Raw genomic sequence first — 26,511 nt, forward strand, 5'->3', positions numbered from 1 at the left:
TTTTAAGGTTCCAACGTGATGTTTTTAAATGTGAAGACAGGAGCCAGATCCATTGGAGAGCCGGTAGGTGCAGGCTCCATCCCACCACTGAAACTAGGCACTTCGTTCTTAGGGAAGTTGCTATCACGGAAGTTGCCACTGCAGCACCCCCGCGCCCCGCTCTTGGATACTTGAACTTTAAAGGCTTCTTTATGTTACATTTTGGTCTCAGATGGGAGAGCTAGGTAAATCTAGATGGCATCTTACCCTTCACATTTTAGAGTTATTCAGAGGCAACATAAAACTTTCATTTGGCAACCGGAACAGAACCTTGTTATAATATTCTCCCCCTTTACAAGTCTCTGTGTCACCCCACGCTATTCCAAATCAGGGACTCACTTAGTGAATCACTCTGACATTAAATGATAAGAACGTGGGGCAGAAATAAGCCATTTTCCTCAATGAACTCATTTAGCTCCCACCTAGATAGCAGGTCCCTATTCCATAATGCAGTGCTAATGGTACTAGTGACATAGGTGGTGGCAGTGAGCTCTTGTTACTCTTTGGGGAGGAGAAAATTAAGAGAGCAGGATGTGAAAGGGAAACAAACCGCTTTCATTTTTGTCTAGCTGGTTTATTGTCATTTGAAGCATGGTACTTCTTGGTGCCCACTAGTTCAAATTAAAAGTGTGGCTAATAAGCCTTAGAAATCATGGTGAGAGATTTGCTCTCTGCCTATTTAAAATATCCCCTATCACATGCTCTAAACTAAATTAGATGGGATTTGGTTAAGGAATATCTTAACTGTAAGGCTCAGATATTTGTCCCAAACCTTCTGTAGTGAGGGTAATCGTGCTACTTAATGCCCTTTTGTCAGCTTCGTGACACAGGTGGTCCTCAGTTCCTAGGCCCTCAGAGGTGTTCTGGTATCATAAAGAATATATCTGGTCTTTATCTCTGGTTCCCAATGCGGAGTTTCAAAAACGCTTAGAATTTCCTGAGTGATAAAAGTTTTCTGTTTGTTTGTTTTTAATTTTAATGAGGTACTTTCAGCTTCCAGAACTATGAGAAATAAATATTTGCTCTTTAAGCCACTCAGTCTGGTATATTTGTTATAATGGCAACCTGAACTAAGACACTGCACAAATTGTATTTTCACCTGAAATAACTGAAAATAATGGTGTAAAGCCCAAATATCTTTTCCTGTAATGTTAGATTTCTACTCAATAGAGATTTCACGGTGGTGGTTGAAGTTTTGGTTCATGTAGTTGTGAGGACCTAATGGAATTAAAATGAGACAACCCCAGTTACAGAAATACAAGGGCTATAGGTGGTTTCAATCTTTTTTAAAAAACGAAATTTATCTTTTTCAAAATTTTATTTACAAAATTTACTTTATTTAAAAAGTGTATGTAATATGTTCAGTGATATAAAATTCTAGACAAAGTAGATTTAAAAACAACATAATGGAAAATATAAATATCCATTTTCTTATGTATATCTTTTGTGCATTTATTGTCTTACTAGATTTATATTTTTCTTTATTTTAAAATTTGATTCATACTTATAGTAAAAACATTTTAAATATCATAAACAGGTATAAAGTAAGAAGTAAAAGTTCCTTTGCTCCATCCCCTCCTCAGATATTGGTGCGTATTCTTCCAAACTTTCAACCACCAGATATATTTTTATTTTATTTAAATGTTTTCACATTACACATATTGTTCATTACTTATTTTTTTCACTGAATACTGTCATGGAAATCTTTCATGATAGTACATTTTGAGCTACTTCATTCTTTTTAATGGTTGTACTGTATTCCTTGATGTATCAATATCTTGCCAACTCCCTAATGATGGCTAAAGTGTTTCTAACATTTTATTAATAAAAACAATGTTGCACAAACATGTCCATAGCTTAGACAAACAGTTATTATATTTACTTGAATATCCTTACATCCCTGCCCTCTTTTTAAAAATCAGATGTTTTTTCATGAAAGTTGAAGTATTAAAAATGACTAATGTGTGGCTAAAATGTTAACTGAAAAGGAAAGAATCATGGTTTTAGTAATCCCATTTTTACTAAATTATATTCATGTCAACAAACCAGAAAGCCACATAAAAATCTTTTTAAAGGCTATGACTGAGTTGACGTGATTGAGGAGTATCAGGATTAAGGCTGCTTTCTCACTATGGAATTTCGTGAGGGGTTCCACTTAACTCCTTAGGTACATGCTCCCTGTTCCACACCCAGAAGCTGCCTGGTTTGTCTCAGTTCACTTTTACCTAGCAGGCCTGTTTGGTAGTAGGTCACATAAATTTTAAAAATTTAAGATGTTTCTAACAAAATGCCATTAGCCATCAGGAAGGACCCGGGATTTGAGGTCTGGGAGTTGTGAGAGAAAGCAAACTTTCTTTCCATAATCTCAGTTTTGATGAACCCCAAACTCCAAGTACAATACGTAGGACACAGACTCATTAGGATATAGTCTCAGTATAGCTTGCTCTTTATTTTATACTTGGACATTTGTGCTTTTGAATAGCTGGTGGGTATTAAGAGTTTTTCATGGATACTTGGCTTTGATTACACTGTTCCTAAATGTGATTTAGCTTTTATCTAGTTAAAAAAATTATTAATTTTCAAAATATAATAGCTACAGCTACTTTAAAGTGCTTTCACTGTTTTCCAGATTAAGTAAATATTTCAATTAGGGAGGTAAATATTTTTAGATTGGGAGTGTGAACAGCTCTTGCTTTTGGAGTGTGTCCTTTAGTGAACTGAATCTTGGATTGATGGTGTTATATTACAAGGTGTATGTAATGAACTTCTGGGCTATAAGTCTTAAGTCTTGACCCAGTCCTAAAAGGCAAAGGAAATTTCCAAAATTTTTATCTTAGCAATGCAACCCAGTGAAATGGAGGAGGGGTGCAGTGAGGAATGCATGCTTGCCTTTGTTAGTTTATTAGTGAATCTCGAGATACCAGGCCTTCTGCAGTTGGTTGCAGAGATTTTCAAGTATCCTTTTTAATAATTAAAAAGAATTACAGATCCTCACCTCCCTATAGTTATCTCTTATCTATTCAATATATAGATAATGAACGGTACTCATAGGATGCTCTGATGTATTTTAATAACTGTGTTGTCCTTGATGGGTGTACAACCCAGATAGATTGGAAATTACTAGCTTAAGGCACAATTTATTCTTAATTTTGTCTCAGATATTGGTAAAACTTAGCTGAAAAGATATGAGTGAGCTCTAAAAAAATATTCCCTCCGTGGAATCCAAGCTACTTTAATAACTGAGCCATCCTCTTCTTCCTTAATTACTCTTATCAGACCATCTACGAGGGGGCTTGCTATTACTGAATGTCAAAAGCAGCTTGTAGGAGGAGAAACTATCCAGCAAGTGGGATGAAAAACCCTGTACAAATACTTTTCCTTCATAAATGGAAGGGGAAGAGGGCAAGTGAACAAGGGATAGAAACAATCCAATAAATATGATGTATATAGTTTCGCAAACAGTGGTTTATATTTTGGCAAGCCTCTCTACTGCGATCCCCAAGTTTTCTTTTTAGAGAAACTGTGATGCTGATAATAGCGGTTCTTACTGAAAAGAAATTAATATCTGAAAGTATTTGGTAATACTTGCTATAATATTGCTCTATCCATCCACATTATATAAAGATACCAAGAGAACTACTTCTCTGGGTAAAGTCTTATAAACTGTGGTCTTCACGGCTTAGATTTTCTTGAATGCTTCCATTGAGGATGTAGCCAGCATAAGTAGGAGTATGAATCCAGACTGACTTAGAGCTCTTCTCTTGGCCTTTTCCTGTGGCATTGGCAGATGGATGTGTTGTCATCTGGCTGAGGAACAAGTTCCATTCCATCACGTATTTCAGGTTTGCTGGACTGGCGCTCAGCATATTTCTGAAATGTATTTTTGAAAGCAACAAAAGGATTAGTCCACACTTCATTTTATTGAATCCTCCCTACTCTTGCTGTCATTTCTAGTTGCTGCATATCTTCAGACTAAAACCAAAGGTCTGGTTTGGACTGGTTACTGCAGTCCTAAAGTTACATTTGAACTTTAGTTGTTACAGGTACTAGTATAATATTTCATAATCTAAGAAGGAACGCTAATCCACAACTTTATGTTTAGGTAGGAAGCCTCAACAAAAAAGATGTCAAGTGGCCCTGTTTGAAACAACAGCACTTCTTAGCATTTATCCTCTGCTTGTTAATGAATAATTAACTTTACTGAATATTCAAATCAGCAAACAAAGGTGATAAACATCTCGAAATAAAGTTGGTGGCCTCACACATCCTTCCCTTTAGGCTCGTAGTCACACGTATTTTATAAATGGCAACAGGCCTGTGAAATCTTCCCCCACTTTAGCCACTGACAAATATTCCTATGCATTGGATATTTCAGATCAGTGGTTCTCGGTACATTTAGCTGTAAACTCCTGGTCCAGGGCCAAGCCAAACAAAATACTGACATGAGTACAAGAGCCTAACTGATATTGTAGGGGAAGAAACTCCTACTATTAAAATTATAGGTAGGCCAGCAGGAAGAAGAGAACTCATTTAAGGGAAAGGCTGCTTCTAGTAAATAGTATAATTTATTATTTAATTTTTTTAATGAGAGGGTAGCATTCACAAGCATCTAAGGAAATTTACTTTTTCTGTACCCACAAAGAAAGTTTAGGTTAAAAACAAAAACATTTGTTATTTTTTCCTTCCTGACTAGGTATTACTAAGAAAAACACAGGTAGTTACTCAAAGAACCACTCCTTGGATTCCCAATAAACATTTGTATAGTTCTTCAGTTTTCAGTCCTAAAGTATTAGAACTATTATAAATATTTTTCATTTGTTTGATTGTTTTATATAACAAACTAAGTATTTGCTTTCCATCTTGTACTGTGGTAGCAAAAGCATGACTCTTAAGTAGTAGGGAGAACAAAGAGGTGGACATTTTGAGCAGAAAGAGATGTTAATGACTTCTAGTCTATGGCTCTTATTTTCCAGATGAGGGAAGATGTTCTCTGAAGTTCAGAGAACACCTAAGCTAGGAATTCCGTGAGGCATTTAATAAAATAGCACTGACAAGATGGGAGAAGCTTTTAATCTATTTTTGTAAGGGCTCTAAGCATTCTTTTTTTATATAATAATGAATGGAGATAAAAATATGTTGGCTACAAAGGGACTTAGCACTACTCTTACTTTCCATAGGCTGGTGAATTGGCTCAACCAGAGTTCCACAGGCTGACTCTCTGAACCCCTCCAGAAAGCAAGGCACTAAGGCCAAGCATGTGGTCTGAGGATACATGACCCAGCAGGATGGATACTCTGCACTGACCTGCAGTACTCTGTAATAATAGCAGTAAAGCCTGTGTGGCTGTAGCAAGTCCCTAGCAGTCAACTGCCCTTCTTTTGCAATTCTCTTGGCTTCTTGATCATTTTCCTGAAAAGTTTAAAAAGAAACAATGAAAGAAAATTACTCTCATGACCCATAGACAAAGCTAAGGTTGAGTGTGAGATAGGACAGACACAGGATTGAATACAAATGGCATGGGAGAGATGGCACATGATGAAAATATAACATAAGAATGAGGCTATGGAAATAAAGTACTTTCTTAGACATCTCTGCTACATGGAAATAATCATACGTGTTTGCGTCCTATTCCACAGGCCCATTAACCCTACCCATCCTCCAAGTGCAACAACCCACATGCAGCCTCTATTGTGACTATCCTGGTATTTTCCTAGCTATCCAGGAAGTTTATGGCTCATCACCACTTCCCCCATTCTAGCCTTCTCTGTTTAATATTAAAATACAAACTAGAATAGAATGAATCAGTTTTAATGTTACAACACCTCTTAAAAACCCCATTTAATATGCAACCAGAGTCCAAAAGTTACCTATGAAAGACTATACTGTTGTAATAAAAAATTCAGTCATTAGTACTCCCAGGCTATTCCTTCAGTTCCAGGAATAGTCAGCATTCCTAATTATACTTTTGGAAAATAGTTAATATTCTACCATGCTGCCCATAGGAAAAATCATTTGTAAGGAATTCTAACTCTTTATACAGGGTCACAAAAATTATTCTGCCTCAAGCACCCAGTTATTTCCATAACTGAATATTGCCTCTCAGGAACTTAGAGAATAAAGTCTTACAATGGAAGAGTAAATTTTTATACTTTTATAATAAAATACAATAGCTTTTAACACTTCCTTTAAAAAAGAATTATTTTATGGAAAACTTGTGAGTCTTGGTATGTTGTATATCATGCATTTATTACAAACTTGTGCCATTTTCTAATTGGGAAAGAGTACCATAATTGCCTTAAATATATTCTTGTGCATTATGCACTTTAACCCTGGTCTTTTCGATCTGTAACTTGCATGTGGTGTGATTTTGCTTCTCTGTGTGTTTATATGCATGAATAGTGCTTCTTTTAGAAAAATCTATATTCTAGACTTCAAATCTAAAAATCCTCAAAAATGTTGACAGAGGGTATACAAAATGATCCTGATATTGGTTCTTTAGATGTTTCAAGGGAATGAAAGTTTCAGAAAACATTTCTTTTGACTAAATTATGTCAAATTAAATTGTGTTATGATGGAACTCATGTCACTAATACTTGTGAATTTGTTATTGCCTAAAGAAACTAAACTTCCAAAAACGTACCTTGGCCCATTTAACTTTCTCTAGTAAATCCTCAAGGTTCCTTTTGATTGGAATGTAATGTTTCCAAGGCTTTAGCGCCACATAGAAATGTTCATAATATGGTGAGTCCTGCTTCAGAACCAGACTGTCACCCAGCATGAGATACGGGTATCTGTAAGCAGCCACGGTCCCATCCACATTCACTTGATACTTGTACTAAAAGATTAAAACAACATAAACAAAAATTTTAACAGTCATTTGCTTCATTTCTGCTTCTCATCAATACTGTCATACTAAATATAAAGCAATTATTTTCCACTTTCTAACTTTATTGTTTAACAGTTTTATATTTTATTTTGTAACTCACAGTTTCTCTTTGTATTAAAATCATAAGCAGACTGTACAAGGTCAATTTTAGGAAATACAATGCATTTCAAGATAAGACGATAAATAATTTTAACAATCAAGAATACCATTTCAACTATGTCTGTGTAATGGGGAATTCAGATTTCTGTAACCAAGTAGAAAAACTATTTTCAAAAGTTCTATATTAAAGCTAAATGTTGATAACAATGTACACTTTCATTTACACAGTTTCCTCTGTTTCTTGTACCCACATAAGTATGAAAAAGGAAGGCATTATCTCAAAGCTCAGTTTTAGAGTTGAGAAGACAGAAACCTGGAGAAGTTTAAGGACCAGTGTAATGCTGGTGACAAAGTACATACTCTGTTTACATACTTATTGGATTGATAAACTTTGATTTACATCTCACAACCACTTTTCTTGGGAAGTCAATCTCATTCAATTATAATAACGTGAAGCAGGTACTGTCATTCCCCCATTTTTTTTTCATAAATGAGAAAACTAGTGTTTAGAGAAATTTATAAACCTCTATTCTCTGAGTTCAAATCCCTTGTTTTTTCATTATATGAGACTGAGATGGAAAGAATATATTCACAGATTTACTAATTAATATTTTTCCTAAATAATTGGTACCAAGGATTGTACTAGCCAGTCAGGTTTTGTCACATTGTTCATATCTCATCTCCTTTGAACCTCACGACAGTGCTCTCAAGGAGCCAGGCAGGCATCACTCCCTGCGTGTTTAGAGGCCAGAGGCACTAAGAGATGAAGGCCCCACCTTTAGTAGCAGAGGCAGGACTAGAGGCAGGACCTAACCACAATGCTAGTTCCTATTTCACTTATATGGAATTTGTACTCTATTTACAAAAGGCATTTGAGAGCATTTTATGTAAAAGACATATACATTTCCAGTTTGCTAAAAGCAAATACAAAAAAGAGAAAAACAGAGAAATGTACCCAAACCCTAGGTTAATCGTTGTACTATGTTTTAAGTATTAAATATAGTTCTGAGCTACTTGGTAGATGAAATTAACAATAACAAAAGGAAACCACAATGAGTTTTGTAATTCCTCATGCCTCATAAGAAAGTGTGTGTCAGTTCACAAGGCTAGAGAAACACCCAAGCCTAGCTACTTACAAATTTATCACTTCATATCCAACCAGGTTGACTTAAATGCATACCTTAAAGAAATCAAAGAAACCTATCAATTTAGCTTTTCCAAGTTCCTTTTCTTTCTCTTGGAAAAAGAAATACCCCGTGATTCCTGCATCTAGTAGCTCTGGATTTTCTTTGGACAGCTGCACCAACTGGAGCCTCTCCTCTCGGCTGTCTCTACCTCTGAAGAAAGCTTTCTCAGTTTTATTGATCCAGGAAGGCCCTAGAAGTTCCAGACCATAAAAAAAAAAAAAAAAAAAAGAAAATATTATAAATTTGACATTTTATAAGGTAAATATAATCATCTTTAATCTACTATTGTCATTTAAGAAGTTAGAGCTCTTTTACCAACAACATGTCTTCTAAAGTAAGTACTATTTCCAAAAAAATGTGGGACTAAAATGCTCTAATTTCATCCATTTGTCTACTAGTGAGAGCTCGCTCAAGTGTTGGAGTTCCTTTTGTGCAACATTAGGAAATATCCAAAATAAGGTTGGATCAGTTCAGAGCAAAAAGAGATTAAATGACTTGGCCTACTCACTAAGGCATTAGCTTCTTCCATCTTTTGCGTTTCACAATAAAAAATAATGAACTAGGCTTTTGTTTTTAGATAGGGTGACCAGAACAACCTACATAAGTAACACGCACAGGTCTTTAATGCTTAGGTTGCTCAGAATTTTGAGCACATAATTTTTGAATACAGGGAAGGCTTTTTCTAGTAATATTCTGTTAAATGCAAATATATAAGCATATATAAATAGATATATTTATATCCTCTCTTTCCTGAGAGGGAAATATTCTGAAAGAATTAATTTATACCTATTTCTGTTATTCTAAAAAAGGGTCATTAGTAAACAGCTGTCAGTGTTCTAAGGGGTAAATCATATAACATAGAAATTGGAGGTGTCAATCTCCTATGTTAGCACACGTTTCAGACATTCACTGTTATCAAATAAAAAGTAGGTCAGTTTTAAAAAAGTAGGTCAGTTTTTATCAAATAAAAAGTAGGTCACATTATCTTTAGTTTACAAGGAGTCTCTGATTTCATCTATTAAATAAGTCCACCAAATCACAATAAGCAGAAATAGAGGCTATAAAGACAAGGCAGGGTTTTTCTACTCAGGAAGTTCAGTGTAATATAAAGAGATATGTCATAACATAAATCTAAGGCCATCAAACACGGGGAACGGAAATGAGATTTTAAAGGATCAAGAGAGGCAGAAAGAGGAAAGAAGAGAATTCCTTACAAAGTGTTGGAGGTAGTAACACCCAAATTATACTGCTATCACAATTCTCTTACACATGCATATAATTTTATATTTTTCAAAATGCTCTCTTACTTCATCTAGCAATATAAAGGTATTGGAGTCAGAATTAAATTAAGTGACAATTTTACCAAATATATATTTCCAAATAGTATTTATAAGTGAGCAACTCAAAAGAGACTCAGTTATGGTAGGTTTGGACATTACTAGGCCAACCCACGTATCTTTAATTCTTGGATTAGAAGAATCGTAAACAAACTACTTTATAGAGTTTAGGGTGCTGTTTTTCTTTTTTCTTGGTTAGAAAATAAGGAAAATGGTTATTTTAAGTATATACATATTCTCTCTCTGATTAAGCATTCCCTTCCCCTTTTTTTTTTTTTACCTCTAAGCTTTTTCTTAGAGAATGAACTTAATTTTACCTGTATTTCCCTGAATAGAGAGGAGATCATTTGTAACACCCCTCATTGCTTCAAGTGTGGAGTGGGTGATGTCATATGTTGGAAGGATAATATCTCGTGAATCCAGAGAGCCACACCATGAAATGATAGGTAAAGGGCCAGGAGTTTCATTGACTTTTCGATGTTCCAAGGGCCAATCTCCAAGATTAATATAAAATTCTAAATCTGGGAGAAGGACCTAAATAAAAAAAAGTATAATCATCACTGCTGGGAAAATCTCAGTCTTTGGCACTAAATGCTTTCGTTCTTTGGCTTTCTTAAGTATTTCGGATAAAACTGAACATTTGAAAATAGCAGCAGAAGAGAGAATGCCTCTCAGTCAACAGTAGTTTCAGAAAATCAAGGATGAGGATGACACATCGTCAATTCACTTAACCAGGAGCCAGCTACCTCTGTTCAGAGGTGACATTTTAAATTGTTTAGTATTATAGAAGTGGAAATTGTGTAGAAAGGTATAAATGAGTGACTACTTTTCTGCCAGCCGCTTAAGTGAGAATCTATAAAGTTAGACCCAAGCCCTTGTTTTTCTTCATTATCAAACCTCTTTATCACATCTACCTTTGTTTCTGCAATTTGCTACTCCATTTCCATCTCCATGGCCAATGCCTTAGTTTAGGCCTTTATCATCTCTTGCCTACATTATTGCAATAGCTTCCCTACTAGTGGTTCTGATACTAGTATCACCCCACTGTAAACTGCTCTCTACATTGCTGGCCTAATTTCTAAATCCCAAATTAATGTTACTATCAGGTTTAACAGAACCTTAAGCCTGTAGGACAAAGTCTAAACTCTGGCTAAAATTCAAGGCTTTACTATCTTGTTACGGCTGAGCTTTGAGCCTCAATTTCCATCTGCCCATATATCACTAAACTTTAGGCTACTCTCTGAAATTATGTAATTCTCTGCTGTTGGAATGTTCTTCTACTCATTCACTTTGAAGTCTCCTTTCTCATCCTAAACTCAGATCTAATGTTACCTCCTCTGAATCGCCCTGCCCAGGCACTTTAACCTGGATACCTATTTTTCTTACAGGCTTATCGTGTTGTGGCACAATTATTTGTTTGTATTCACATCCTACCCTAACTTTCAAATAACAAAAACAAGTCCCACTAGAGTGAGCTGCTCTAAGACCAGAGTGAGTCTCAATTATCTTAGATTTCTTCCCAGTCGCCAGGCAAAGAAACTGGAACAAAAGGGAAGGGAAAGGGATGTGACTATTCACTTTATTGCTTCTCAGCTATCATTTATAAGCTCATTAATAAACTCCAAATCCAAAGTTCTCCCTATGGAACAGGGTTCTTCAATCTCACCACTATTGACATTTTGGTCTGAGTAATTCTTACCATGGGAGACTAGTCTGTGCATTGTAGGGTGTTTAGCAGCAATACTGACCTCTACCTGCTAGATGGTAATAGCAACTTCCCCAGTGGTGACAACCAAAAATGTCCTAGACATTGTCAAATGTCCTCTGAGGGGGAAAATCATCCCTAGTTAAAAACCACATGAGCACAAGATACAGGAATGCAGGACAGGGTGGACTGGTGGTAGCCTAGGAAGATAGCACCATTTTTAGGATCGGATGCTCAGAATATGTTCATATTGTGGGCCGAGGGGTAGAGCGGGGGAGAGGGGAGGCGACTAGTATTTAAAATAAGAAATGACTGTAGCTACACATTCAGCATACTTGTGAAATTGTATAATTCATATCAGGAAAGTTGGCTTTTGGTTTAGAAAACTACCTTGACGTTCTTTCTGGGTAAGAAAGATAAAAATTGCCCATCCTCACCCTTCACTCCCCATGGTCAGGAAGAAAGAACAAAAGTCACTATAAATTGCTCAGAGTTTTGCAAATGGGGAAAGAGGGGCTGAATAGAGGGATGGAGTGGTAGGGGTTTGGGTGATATATAAAAGTCTTCTGAAAGATAGAGGATCCAAGCATACTTAGTAAGAAGCCAAGATCTGACGATCAAGGACAGCCAGTGAGAAATTCCCAGAGGCAAGGATGACTGACAGTCTGATTAATATAGGGATATCTATTTTTGAATGTTAGGGTTTTGTTTATTATTTTTTAAACTATGTACTGGTACAAAATAACTTTTCTTTCTTACCCCAACCTTCAGCAAAATGTGCCATACATAGTATCTTATAGAGATGCTTAGGGCAAAACAAGGAAGATGTGTTCTAAATTCAAGTTATTTTTAGATGACAAGAAGAAAACAGCTGCAGAAAGTAAAATCTGAATGGAAGGAATATTCAGTAAGAATGGAGAACTTCTAGAACTGACCCTGAGGCTGTCAACATCTAGGAATTCACAGAAACCTTGGGAGTGCCCTGTGTGGCCTACTCATCGGAGATGGAGGCTCAAGCCATTTAATGGAGGCTCAAGCCACATAAATATTACAGGAATGGGAGATTCATAGAGGTAGAGAACTTAGGAACACTCAGGAGGTAGACACTTTAGATGCACATTTCGAAGCCTGGAATATACTTTCATTCTTTGCCATTATTCTCCTAAGCATTTAAATGTTACGACTAAATAATGAAATTACACTGTTTTTAAAAACAATGAATTCATTCTCATACCTTTCTTGCCAGTGATAGCAAAATCTCATCTGAGAACATTTTGAAGTCTGTGTACTTCCCTAAAGATCTCCGGTAGATGTGGTTATTGAGAATCGTGTAATGGACGATGGCACCCCTCTCATCCCCAAACCTTTTTGGAACTTGGTTTAGCATCTGCTGCAGATCGATGCTGGGGAAAGAAGCAAAATCTTTTGCAATCTGTGGTTCATTAGTTGGACAAGAAAGAGTATTCTGCCAGGCCTGAGGATTCTCTTCTGGACACTCACAGTATTCGTGGTACACTGGTCCTAGGAAAGGCAAAACACATACAATGCCACTCTCTATTAACAAACACAACACAGGGAGTTGTTTCTGCTCCTTTGTGAACATGGGATAACTTCCTGGTGAATTCTAAGATTAGTCAGATAGGGGAATCTGCCCTAAACACATCAATGGTGAATGTAGTTATGTCAGAGTCCTGTGCTTCTACTTTCTGTCTTCCTTCACACCCTCCTAGACAATCTAGTATGGCCTATGCTCTCTCCCAATATAACCTACTCCTGGTCAATTAGCCAATAAATTTATTTCTAGTGAATTAAAAATGGCTGATGAACATAAAGGAACCTACTTTATGCAAAAGAATGAAGAGTACTGAAAATGGTAACTATCCGGCTAAACACGCAAGATTTTTTTAATCATTTAAACCTCTTTAAGTTGCTTAGTTTTCTTTCTCTTAAAATTTTAAGTAAAATTGGGCTCCAGGGGATATGTATACCATGTTTGCTCTGTTGCATATACCTTGGAGGTCATCCTAACCCATTCTGAAAGGCATGGGATCTACACATAAGACTGGCTCTGGATTATGTAATAATCACTTACCTTTCAAAATATAGGGAGACTGAGCTACATGCTCATCACCATAAAGGATGTCTATCTTCAGCCCTTCAATGGCCGTTTCATACATCCTATACCGCATCAAAAACGTTCCATCATTCCTGTCCAAAGGTTTGGACGTGTGAATCCGGACTAACTCTTTAGGTGAAAGAGATTTGATTACTACTTTGAATAGTGTTTGACCTGAAAGAAAAAGTACATATAAATAACTCTACTACTTCATAGTTGTCTTAACAATTAGTGGATAAGTGTTTCTACATGGAAGTTACTTATTTTTCTAGTATCAGTAGTAAACAAAATCATTTTACTTGGGAAGATCCTTGAGGCCAGAAACTATTCTGGCTTATCTTCAAACCAAGGACCTGACTCAATGTTGATTCATTAGTCACTCAATAAAGATTTATTGAGTAAACAACATCAACTCATAAAAAAGGCAAGGAAGAGATCAACTTTTTGCCTTTTTGATCTTTTCTTTTTGGGGTAGGTTTGAAGCCCAGGTAGTTAAAAATCTGTGAACTCTTAGAATGAGAGAGCTCTAAGGCAATCCAATTTTCTTCTTGTAAAATATACACAAGCTTCCTTGTACACCATTTTCTTCTTGTAAAATATACACAAGCTTCCTTGTACTCTCATTTCTGAGGAAATTTTCCTTTTGCCAACCCAAATTTCAAGCTATACTTCTAAGCCCATTTCCTTAAGTAGGGAGATATTATAGCTAGTTACTAGACTGGGCACACACACACACACAACTTTGTAACTACTAGAGTTTACTTATCTAAGCTTGTTTCCTCAGGCTGAAATGGAACAGTTATACTAGGATGATCTAACATCCCTTTCAACTCCAAAATTCTGTGGGTTTTCTGTTCTAGGATAAACAGTACCTAATTAGCTTAGCAAACTTTCCCTTCTCTTTGCAGTATATTGGCTGACTTCTTCGGACTTTGAAATAATATTGTTGTGGTTAATGTCACAGTGGCCCAAGTGTAAAAGTTTGGATACCTTTCTTCAGAGAGTGCAGAGGATATAGCTGCACTCAGTGCAGATCGGATCCTCAGGAGCTTTAAGAATAAAGATCAATTAGTGTCCTAACCACAGTTAATTACCGTACCAAAGGGCATTTTTTAAAAAGTGGTGAATCCTCTGAACTCTACAATAAGTTGTGACAAAAGTACCTTTTCATCTCATATCTCTTGTATTATGAAATTAAGCATGTTTAAGATATATATATATAGAGAGAGAGAGGTTACTGAAAAAGTTTGTATCGCCTATTCTCAGTTTCTAAATATCGTGATAACGTTTCTACTTTCTTTTCATCTTCACGGGTTTTATTTTTTCTTTTGGGTCCGGAGAAATGTTTCTCAGTTTCTTCAATTTACTAACAGTAATGTACTATGTGAAATCTTCCTATTAATTAATTAAGTACTGAACATACACATTTTAGGATGTTTGAAATAAACGTGATTAAATTATGAAAGAAATCCGTTAAAATAAATGAACTATAATAGATAAATAAAAGGGATGGTTATAAAAGAAAGGCAATAATCTAGAGTGAAATTATTTAAAATGTTGGCAATTACCTGAAATGCTTAATGAACACATAAGTTATTGATTTGCTATTTCCCATTTGGTTTCAGAAAATCAGTGGGGTATGATAGAGTAAAAATCAGGAAGGCAGAGCATGGAGACTAGAAAGCCATTGCCATTATTCTCTCTCCAGACTAGAAACAGTCCAACAGTCTTCTTGTCTCCTGAGCAAATAGTCTTGTTCTCTACAAATTTATGATTTTAATAAACAAAACAAATATAAGACAAGCATAGTAATCACTGTGATTTTTTGGAATGATCTCGATTTACAGAAGAAAACTGGCTCCAAAACGCTTTATTATTTTTAAATTGAAAGTATTGGACTAGATCTTTGTGGTCTCTTCCAGTTATAACATTTTTTTTGGTCTCTGAAATAGCATTTAAAAGTTATATTTTAAACTGTACATATAAAAATATAAGATAGCTATTAGAAATGCATATTTTAAATGTTTGGTTATTTTTATAGTAATCCTTCATGCCTGTGTCATTGTTGGCATGAAATTAATGTTAGAATCCATGCAAAATAATAATGATCAGGAATGAAATAAAAGCAATTCCAACCCCATAAAAGAGAAAATGAGAGGAGTGCAATTTCAAATTGTTTTAAAATGAAGAAATGTGAATTCTCATTTGCCCCAGGGTCTAAAAACAAACAAACAAACAAACAAACAAAAACAATTAAAGCTCAGCTTGAGTTTTTCTACTTCAAAAATTCAAAAGTTTTTAAGAGAGATAACTAATTGAATAAGAATGCAGTGACTATGCAGGCAAAAGGAGGTTGGCAGTATCAGTCTTACGTCATTAGAATCAGAAATTTTGAAGATTTTTGATTTGGAAAGAAATCAAAAGCATTTTTTAAAAAAATTCACTTACTTAGCACTTATTTGCCAGTCCCTGAGATTGAAGTTTTTCTAGCTTATTTCCTACAAGAACCTGTAAGGTAGGTATTGTCACTCCATTTTACAGAAATCAGAAAACCAAGGCTCCCTTGAAGAATTTAAGTAACTCTCTAAGGTCACATGCATAAGAGTAGCAGAGCCAATATTTGAACACAGTTTGAATACCGACCTGAATCCACCTGGTCACATTGTATAATGTTAGCATACAGATTCACAGAATTCAAAGTTGGAGAAATAATCTCTGGCACTTCTGGTAGAATAGAGTCATCAACTCCTGCCCCTTGTTTAGGAATTTTATTAAGGCTCTCTGCAGCTGCAACAAAAGTGTAGAGCCCACATGGCCAAGGGAGCAGAGTTTAGAAGGCCAATTTGTTTTGCCTTGAGGCTAATTGGAATCCCCTGAAAATGTCTGACTGCCATCATACTGTGGATATTCTCTAGGAACTTATTAAAAACTGATGAACGACAATCATATCATGGCTGACTTGATTAAAGGGAAAAAGCATTGAGCTAGGTATTCAAGGGTTGGGTGTCTGGTCTTGGCTCTGACACTTAACAAGCTATGGGGCCGTAGGCAAGACATTTTAGCTTCACTGAGTTTCAGTTTCTCGTGTGTAACATGAATGAATAATAGCTATCCTTCTTACGTCACAACACAAGGAGAACAAATTAAATAGAGCACAGTTTAAAACAGTAAAATGTAAATATATATATGCCTTACTGTTAAAGTGTACAGCTGAAACTTATTGGATTTCGTTAACCAAAGTCATCATAAAAAAGATAAAACAGTAAAATGGTACACGACTAGTAGATTAAAATTATTTTATGAAGATATCATTACTGATAAAAGTAGAAGAGGACTGAGTGGAAAATGAACAGAGTTGACTCTTGAACAACATGGGTTTGAGCTACATGAGTACACTTACATGCGGATTTGTTTTTTAATAAATATACAATCAGTCCTTCATATTCCTGGATTTCCCATGTACAGATTCAACCAACCACTAATTGAAAACGGTATTTTCGACTTGTGGTTGGGAATCCGTGGATGCCGAGGACTAACTGTATGCATTGTTCTACTCAATGGGGAAAGGCTAAAAGCATTTTCCTTAACATCAGGAACAAGACAAGGATGCCCACTTTCACCACTCCTCTTCAACATTGTATTGGAATTCTTAGCCACAGCAATAAGACAAGAACGAGAAATAAAAGGCATCTGAATTGGGAAGGAAGAAATAAAACTCTCGTTATTTGCCGATAACGTGATACTACATATAAAGAACCCTAAAGATTCCACCAAAAAACTGTTAGAACTGATCAGTGAATTCTATAAAGTAGCAGGTTACAAAATAAATATTCAGAAGTCAGTGGCATTTTTATACACCAATGATGAACTTTCAGAAAGAGAAATTAAGAAAACAATCCCATTTACAATTGCGTCGAAAACTATAAAATATCTGGGAATCAAATTAACCAAGAAGGTAGAAGACCTGTTTACAGAAAATTCTAAGTTATTGAAAAAAGAAATTGAAGAAGATACAAATAAATGGAAGTATATACCCTGTTCATGGGTAGGAAGAATCCACTTCATTGAAATGGCCATACTACCCAAAGTATTCTATAGATTCAGTGCAATCCCTATCAAAATACCAATGGCGTTTCTCAGAGAGCTAGAACAAACAATACTAAAATTTATATGGAGCCATAAAAAATCCCAGATAGTCTGTGCAATCTTGAGAAAGAAGAACAAAGTTGGAGGTATCACAATACTTGATAGCAAACTATACTACAAGGCTACAGTAATCAAAACAGCATGGTACTGGCATAAAAACAGATACATTGATCAATGAAACAGAATAGAGAAATAAATCCTGAAATAAATCCACACTTATATGCTCACTTAATATATGACAAAGGAGGTAAGAATATACAATGGGGTAAAGACAGTCTCTTCAATAAATGGTGTTGGGAAAATTGGACAGGTACATGTCAAAAAAAGAAGCTGGACCATCTTCTTACATCGTATACAAGAATAGACTCAAATGGATTAAAAATTTCAATGTAAGACCCGAAACCATAAAACTTTTAGAAGAAAACGTAGGCAGTAAACTCTCTGATATTACTAACGGGAATGTCTTTTCAGATATATCTCCTAGGGCAAAGGAAACAGAAGAAAAAATAAACAAATGGGACTACATCAAACGAAAAAGTTTTTATACAGCAAAGGAAACCATCAACGAAACAAAAAGACAACCGACTAGGAGAAGATATTTGCTAATGATACATCTAATAAGGGGTTAATATCCAACATCTGTAAAGAACTCATACAACTCAACAACGAAAAAACAAACAGTCCAATTAAAAAATGGACAGAAGACCTGAACGGATACTTCTCCATAGAGCAACTACAGATGGCTAACAGGCATATGAAAAGATGCTGAATGTCATTAATCATCAGAGAAATGCAAATTAAAACCACAATGAGGATTCCGCGGAAACACAGCAGAATGAGAGATGTCCCTAGATCTCTCCCTTGAAACAACAATAAGCTGAACATATAAAACACAACGAAAAACACCAAAACTGCACACCAGCACGTCTGAGTGTGGGATCTGCGCATAAGAGCTACCACAGGTCAGAACTCCGGGTGTTGGGCGGTGGACTGGGAGTAATAAAGAAGTTGCCTCTCCCAGCCACGGGAGCTCCCTGTAGGAGGACGGGGAGGGGTGAAGGCTCAGCGACTTTCCTAAACAACCCTGCCTGGAAGTGCAGGGGCTTGTACACAGACAAACGGAGGGCCCAGTCATCAGAGCAGAAAGCAGAGAAACAGGGCAGGACCACTGAGAAACAGCAGCTGATTTTTACCACCCCTGGTTGCAAAACCGAGTCTGAGCCGCAGTCCCCAACTCCCCACCCAGAGAGACCCTCCCCCCATACCCTCTGACCCCATCACTGAGCGGAGCCCCAGGGGAATCTGAGCAAAGGCTACCCTAACTGCTAGGGATCCAAGAGGCTTAGACGCCGCCTACTGGAAACCAAAAGAAGAGCGCCTTCTTTGCAGCAGGCTAAAGAGACCTTTATTTAATAAATCTTCTTTCTGGAAAACCAACAGAATACACTTCCATTAATGCCCACGTGGAGAATAGTCCATTAAACACCATGAACAACTAGGTGACGAGGCATCTCAGAAGGAAAGAGAAAAATCTACAGAAAATAAGCTTACAGACATAGAAATATGCAACTTAAATGACAGAGAAAGGAAACATAAGAATAATGGGCGTTACTGAAGGCGAGAAAAAGGAGCAGGGACTAGAAAGCATATTTAGACAAACAGTGGACAAGAATTTCCAAAATCTAAGGAATGAGCTGGAACTTGGAATTCAAGAAGTCAACAGAACATCCAATTATCTCAACCCAAAAAGGCCTTCACCAAGACACATTGTATTAAAGTTATCAAAAATCAGTGGCAGAGATATAATTCTCAAGGCAGCCAGGGAGAATAAAATGGTAACTTATAAAGGAAAACCCATTGGATTCTCATCAGACTTCTCAGCACAGACCTTACAAGCCAGAAAGGAATGGAATCTAATATTTAAACTATTAAGTGAAAAGAACTACCAGCCTAGAATAATGTACCAGCTAAGCTCTCCTTTAGATATAAAGGAGAAATTAAGACCTTTCCAGACATACAAAAATTGAAGGAATTCTCCACTACGGGGCCTGCACTACAGGAAATACGGAAAGGAGTCAGCTCATCTAAAACAAAATAACAATAGCAACAATAATGCATAATGAGGAGTAAAGTGACTATCAGGCAAATAGAAGCAGAAGAGTGCAATCTTTATTAAGAGCAGGGTCATTAATCATCAGAGAAATAATAAGAAATAATAGCTTAAATAAGAAGAAGTGAATTGTTTTAACAAGATAGTAATGAATGTTCAGCATACATAGGGACAAATTGAGACAACAATGACTGAAAAGGGGAAGATTCAAAGATCCAAATTCACAAAGGGGAATGGAGATAAGGCACATACAGAAGAAAATGGACAACTGTACATATATAACTATCCTTTACATATTCGTAATGGTAACAATGCACCAAAGATTCAGAACTGAAATATATAACATGAAACAAGAAGAACCAGAGGCAAAACCCACAAAACCCAACGGAAATAAAGAAAACAGAAACACACGGACAAGGATGCAATGGAAACACTGAGCTATCAGAAAGCAAAAGATAAAATGGCTATAAGAAGACCTCGTATTTCAATAATCACCCTAAATGTAAATGGACTGAACTCACCAATAAAAAGGCACACAGTTGCAGAATGGATCAATAAACAAAACCCAACCATATGCTGCCTCCAGGAGACACATCTCAACTCCAAAGACAAATATAGACTCAAAGTAAAAGGGTGGAAAATGATATTTCACGCAAATGGCATTCAGAGAAAAGCGGGAGTAGCAGTACTAATATCGGACGAAATAGACTTCAAAATAAAAAAGGTAAAGAAAATACTGAGGGACATTTCATAATGATAAAGGGAATCATTCACCAAGAAGAAATAAATAACACTTATTAATATCTATGCTCCCAATCAGGGAGCCCCGAAATATGTAAAGCAATTATTAACATAACTAAAGGGAGAAATAGACCAAATACCATCGTAGTAGGGGACCTAAATATCCCACTGTCGAATATGGACAGATCATCCAAAGAAAAAATCAGTAAGGAAATAACATCCTTAAATGACATGTTAGTCCAACTGGACATAATTGACATTTACAGCGCCTTCCATCCCAAAACAGCTGCTTATACATTCTTCTCTAGTGCACATAGAACATTCTCAAGAATTGATCACATACTGGGGCACAGAGATAGTCTCAACAAATATAAGAGGCTTGAAATCATACCAATCATATTCTCTGATCATAATGCTTAGAAACTAGAGATCAACTGCAGAAAGAAATCAGAAAGAAACACAAATACATGGAGATTAAAGAATATGCTACTGAAGAATAATTGGGTCAGAGAAGAAGTAAAAACAGAGATCAAGAGATACATAGAAATGAATGATAATGACAGTACAACAATCAAAACTTTTGGGACATGGCAAATGTGGTCATAAGAGGAAAGTTCATATCATTACAGGCCTACCTCCAAACACAAGTACGAGTCCAAATAAATAACCTAATGCTTCATCTTAAAAAACTAGAAAAGGAAGAGCAAATGAAGCCTAAAGTCAGCAGAAGGAAAGAAATCATCAAAATTAGAGCAGAAATAAATGAAATTGAAAACAAAAGAACAATAGAAAAAATAAATGCAACAAAGAGCTGGTTCTTTGTGAAGGTTAATAAAATTGACAAACCCCTGGCTAGATTCACTAAGGAAAAAAGAGAGAGTACACAAATAAACAAAATCAGGGATGAAAGAGGAGAAATTACGACAGACACTGCAGAAATACAAAGGATCATGCAAGAATACTATGAAAAAGTATACCACACCAAATTTAATAACCTAGAGGAAATGGACCAGTACTTAGAAAAATACAACCTTCCTAGACTGAATCAAGAAGAACCGGAAAATCTAAATAGATTGATCAGCAGTATGGAAATTAAAACAATCATCAAAAACCTACCAAAAAGTCAAAGTCCAGGACCAGATGGCTTCACCAGTGAATTCTACCAAACATTCAAAGAAGATTTAATACCTATTCTCCTCAAACTCTTCCAAAAAATCAAAGAGGAGTCAATTCTTCCCAACTCGTTTTATGAGGCCAATATTACTCTGACACCAAAACCTGGTAAGGATAACACAAAAAAAAGAAAACTACAGACCAATATCTCTCATGAACACAGATGCAAAAATCCTAAATAAGATACTAGCGAACCGAATATCGCAACATATTAAAAAGATTATGCACCATGATCAAGCGAGCTTCATTCCAGGGGCACGGGGACGGTTCAACATATGCAAATCAATTAATGTGATATACCACATAAACAAATTAAAAATAAAGAATCATATGATCATATCAATAGATGCAGAAAAAGTCTTTGATAAGATACAGCATCCATTTGTGATCAAAACATTTCACAAAATTGGTACAGAATTTTCAACATCATAAAGGCCATATATGACAAACCCTCAGCCGACATTATACTTAAGGGTGAAAAACTAAAAACCTTCCCTCTAAGATCAGGAACAAGGCAAGGCTGTCCACTTTCGCCACTCTTATTCAATATAACATTCGATGTCCTAGCGAGTGCAATCAGACAAGAAAAAGATATAAAAGGCATCCAAATAGGAAACGAAGAAGTCAAACTGTCACTATTTGTGGATGACATGATTCTCAATCTAGAAAACCCTAAAGAATCTACAAGAACACTACTAGAAACAATTAGCAAATACAGTAAAGTCTCTGGATACAAAATCGATGTTCAAAAATCCATAGCATTCCTATACTCTAACAACGAAGTGTCAGAAAAAGAAGTGGAAAAAATAATTCATTTCACAATTGCAACAAAAAGAATAAAATACCTAGGAATAAATTTAGCGAAACATGTGAAGGACCTATATAATGAAAACCACAAGATCCTATTAAAAAAAATTGAAGAAGATACAAAGAAATGGAAAGATATTTCATGTTCTTAGATTGGAAGAATCAACATAGTTAAAATGACCATATTACCTAAAGCATTATACAGATTTAATGCAATCCCCATCAAAATCCCATCGGCATTTTTTAAAGAAGTAGAACAAAAAATCATCAGATTTATGTGGAAGCACAAAAGACCCTAAATTGCCAAAGCCATCCTGAGAAAAAAGAGCAAGGCTGGTGGCATCACTCTGTCTGACTTCAAGTTATACTGCAAAGCGACAGTAATCAAAATGGCATGGTATTGGCAGAAAAACAGACACATGGACCAGTGGTACAGAATCAAGAGTCCAGAAGTAAATCCATATTTATATGGGCAAATAATTTTCAACAAAAAAGCCCAAAACATACATTGGGAAAAGGAAAGCCTCTTCAATAAATGGTCCTGGGAAAACTGGAAAGCCACCTGCAAAAGAATGAAACTAGACTGTTATCTATCACCACACACCAAAATTAACTCAAAATGAATTAAGGACCTGAATATAAGACTGGAATCAATAAAATGCATAGAAGAAAACAGAAACAAAACTCAAGGACCTTGGGCTTAAAGAGGATTTCATAAATTTAACCTCAAAGACAAGGGAAGTAAAAGCAAAAATAAATAAATGGGACTACATCGAACTAAAAAGCTTCTGCTCAGCAAAAGAAACCATCAACAAGGTAAAGAAACAACCATCCAAATGGGAAAATATATTTGCAAGCAACACATCGGATAAGGGCCTAATATCCAAAATATACAAAGAACTCATATGACTCAATAACAACAAAAAAAACAAATGATCCAATCAAAAAATGGGCAGAGGACCTGAACAGACACTTTTTCCCCAGAGGACATACAAATGGCCTACAAATATATGAAAAGATGCTCCACATCGCTATTAGGGAAATGCAAATCAAATCCACAATGAGATACCATCTCACACCTGTTAGAATAGCTATAATCAACAGGACATGTAATAACAAATGCTGGAGAGGATGCAGAGAAAAAGGAACCCTCATACACTGCTGATGAGACTACAAATTGGTACAGCCAGTATGGAAAACAGTATGGAGGTTCCTCAGAAAACTAAGAATTGATCTACCATATGATCCAGCAATCCCTCTCCTGGGTATTTACCCCCAAAGACTTGAAAACCTATATCCATAAAGATATTTGCACACCAATATTCATAGCAGCATTATTCACAGTAGCCAGGACATGGAAGCAACTGAAGTGTCCTACGATTGGCTAAAGAAGCTGTGGTACATATATACAATGGAATATTACTCAGCCATAAGAAGAGATAAAATACTGCCATTTGTGACAACATGGATGGACCTAGAGATAATCATGCTAAGCAAAATAAGCCAGACAGAAAACATTGAAAATCACATGATATCACTTATATGTGGGATATAAACCCAAAAGCAACAAATGAGCAGGACAAACAGAGACTCATGGTCATGGACTATAGACTAGTGGTTACCAGAGAACTGTAGGGTAGTGGTTACTAGTGGGGTGTGGGGAGAAGGGGAAGAGATAGACAGGGCAAGGGCAAGGTCAAATATAAGGGGGTAGGGGAAGGTGAAGTGGGTAAGGGATCAAATATATTGTGGGCTGAAGGAAATTGACTTGGTGAACACACAATAATAGAATATACAGATGTCAACAATAATGCAGTACAATAATACGAAAATTATGATTATATTAACCAATACACCCCACAATAAACTTTAATTTTAAAACACAATACATGGGAATACAATACCAACACACACAAACACACACACACACACACACAATAATAAAACACACACACACACACACACACACTATATAGGTGTAGGGCAAGGAGATATCAACTCACACCTGTCAGAATGGCTATCATCAATAAATCAAAAAACAGCTAGTGTTGGCGAGGGTGTGGAGAAAAGAGAACTCTCATACATTGTTGGTGGGATTGCAAATTGGGTCCACTGCTATGGAGTTTCCTCAAAAAATTAAACATGGATATACCTTTTGACCCGGCAATTGCACTTCTGGGTATTTATCGAAAGAAAACCAAAACAATAATTCATAAAGAGCTATGTACTCCAATATTCATGGCAGCACAATTTACAATAGCCAAGATATGGAAGCAACCTAAATGCCCATCAACAGACGACTGGAAAAAGAAATTATGGTTCATATATACAATGGAATATTACTCAGCCATTTAAAAAAAATGAAATCCTACCATTTGCAATGACATGTATGGACTTAGAAGTTATTATGCTGAGTGAAATAAGTCAGACAGAAATAGATACCATATGATTTCACTTACATGTGATACCTAAGGAACAAAAAGAACAAACTAATCAAAAACAGACTCACACATATAGTGGACATTTGGTGACCGACAGAGGGGAGGGGGCGTTGGGCAGCTGGGAGAATGGTGTTGAAGAGGTAAAGAAGTACAAATTAGTAGTTGATAGCTGGGCACAGGGAGCATGGAAGAGAGAATGGAGTTAGCATTAATATGATGGCTAAGTGGAGGGCCAGTGGAGGGAGGGAGCAATTGGGGAGATCGTTTTATGAACATTATAGATGTCTAACTAATGTACTGTATACCTGAAACTAATTTAAATAAATAAACTTATTAAAAAAAGAATTAAGACTAAAAAACAAATTGCCAATATTTTTAGAATAAAAAAATGGAATTTTATTTGAATTGATAGTTCTTTCATTAATAGTAAGATTAGTAGCATTTCCATTTAGATCATGCAATTTTCTTTTTTTATGTAGAAATTTATTTTTTCTTAGTTTCCCATCTTCTTTCCTTTCTAAAGCTTCTCCCGTTATAACATTATAAAATTAATTTTAGAAAATAAAACTACAAAGAAGAAAATACACCCTATAGCGGAAGACTTTGAAACTGGGTTTAAGAATCTTTTCTTATGATCCTTAGGGCCATGGAAAGTCTTTCTAAAAGTACAAAAAGTACTCAATGGTTTTCCACTGGCAGTGGAAGAAGAGGCACTGGTTTATTCTGATTGTCTCTGTTGATAAAACAGGGTGCCAGTCGGCTGGACGTAAATTGGCAAATCCTGACTGGCAACATACTTGAAACAAGCAGGACAAGTTGTAAGAAGTTGCAGAGGTAAGATGCGAGGGAGAACGTGGGAGGACGACTGGGCAGAGGGACTGGGAATAAATACCTCATGAGTTCTACTGAATTTCACTAATTCCTACAATCTGTTTTCAAGAATTCGAAAACTCTAAGAAAACAAAAACCTAGCAGGCAAAATCGCCTTCTTTCTGCCTACTGCTCTTTCCTTTATGTTGGAGTTAGCAGTTTCAAACCCGTCAGGCCCAAGCAATATAACCTGACGCGCTTCTTGGGCTTGATGACTCAACACGTGAAGGCACTCCCTGCATTCTGCAACAGTTCCGACAACGAAGTCGGGGGTGGAAAGACCGACCATCTCCGGCGTGTGACTCACACTGCATGCATCGACACCCTGGGCGCCCTCCTTTCGGAACATCTGTCCCTCCACGTTATCCCGGGAGAGGCCCTCAGAGTTCATTCATTCATTCAACAGGCTTTTGTAGGGACTCCCATCCCCCTTTGTGGCGGGAGGTAAAGCGAAGAGGAAGGGCGACCAGACCCGAGGAAGGGCGACAAAACAGGCCAGCGGGGGGACGCCACGCAGGCGACGGGCGGATTCCCGGGAGGCGCGGGCGCGGCGGGGACGCAGGGGAGCGGGCAGCGGGGCGAGGGAGGCCCGCGGCTGGACGCTACCTGGGGGAGACCGCGTGAGGTTTCGGCCCTCCGAGCTGACGGCCTGCAGGTAGAAATAGCGGACCGGCAGAACGACGCCCGCCTGCAGCCCGGGGCCCCACACCAGGCTGCGCGGCGCGCTCACCGGCGCCTCGGGGGCCGCGGCAGCCACCAGCAGAGCGAGCTGCAGCGGCAGCAGCAAGGCCCGCGGGAGGCGGCGCATGGTCGCCGGGCCGCTGCGGTCCAGCTCAGCGGCGGCGGGGCGGGGA

General features: G+C 36.9%; 1 protein-coding gene across 2 annotated transcripts; it reads right to left on the reverse strand.

Moving 5' to 3' along the window:
• Nucleotides 1-1,660: 1,660 nt before the first annotated feature.
• POGLUT3 (protein O-glucosyltransferase 3) lies at nucleotides 1,661-26,511 on the reverse strand. Of its 2 annotated transcripts, none has more exons than XM_039883173.1 (8): nucleotides 26,264-26,511; nucleotides 13,346-13,543; nucleotides 12,488-12,774; nucleotides 9,866-10,082; nucleotides 8,205-8,401; nucleotides 6,680-6,874; nucleotides 5,344-5,448; nucleotides 1,661-3,909 (listed from the first exon to the last, which is right to left on the reverse strand). In XM_039883173.1, the coding sequence occupies exons 1-8, from the start codon at nucleotides 26,463-26,465 to the stop codon at nucleotides 3,787-3,789; spliced, it is 1,524 nt and encodes a 507-aa protein (XP_039739107.1). In that variant the 5' UTR covers nucleotides 26,466-26,511; the 3' UTR covers nucleotides 1,661-3,786. The 2 variants fall into 2 exon arrangements, with proteins under 2 accessions (XP_039739107.1, XP_039739108.1); XM_039883174.1 differs by lacking the exon at nucleotides 26,264-26,511 and adding an exon at nucleotides 25,965-25,986.

Source organism: Pteropus medius, unplaced genomic scaffold (assembly GCF_902729225.1).
Source record: "Pteropus medius unplaced genomic scaffold, Ma_sr-lr_union100, whole genome shotgun sequence".
NCBI classification, from domain to species: Eukaryota; Metazoa; Chordata; class Mammalia; order Chiroptera; family Pteropodidae; genus Pteropus; species Pteropus medius.

Excerpts from the sequence above, each read along its gene's own strand:
- POGLUT3 (XM_039883173.1), bottom strand. The coding sequence starts at position 26,465 with ATGCGCCGCCTCCCGCGGGCCTTGCTGCTGCCGCTGCAGCTCGCTCTG. Across the intron at positions 13,544-26,263 it reads CCTCACGCGGTCTCCCCCAG|GTCAAACACTATTCAAAGTA; the intron begins GTAGCGTCCAGC and ends TTTTTCTTTCAG. Across the intron at positions 8,402-9,865 it reads CTCTATTCAGGGAAATACAG|GGCCTTCCTGGATCAATAAA; the intron begins GTAAAATTAAGT and ends TGGAACTTCTAG.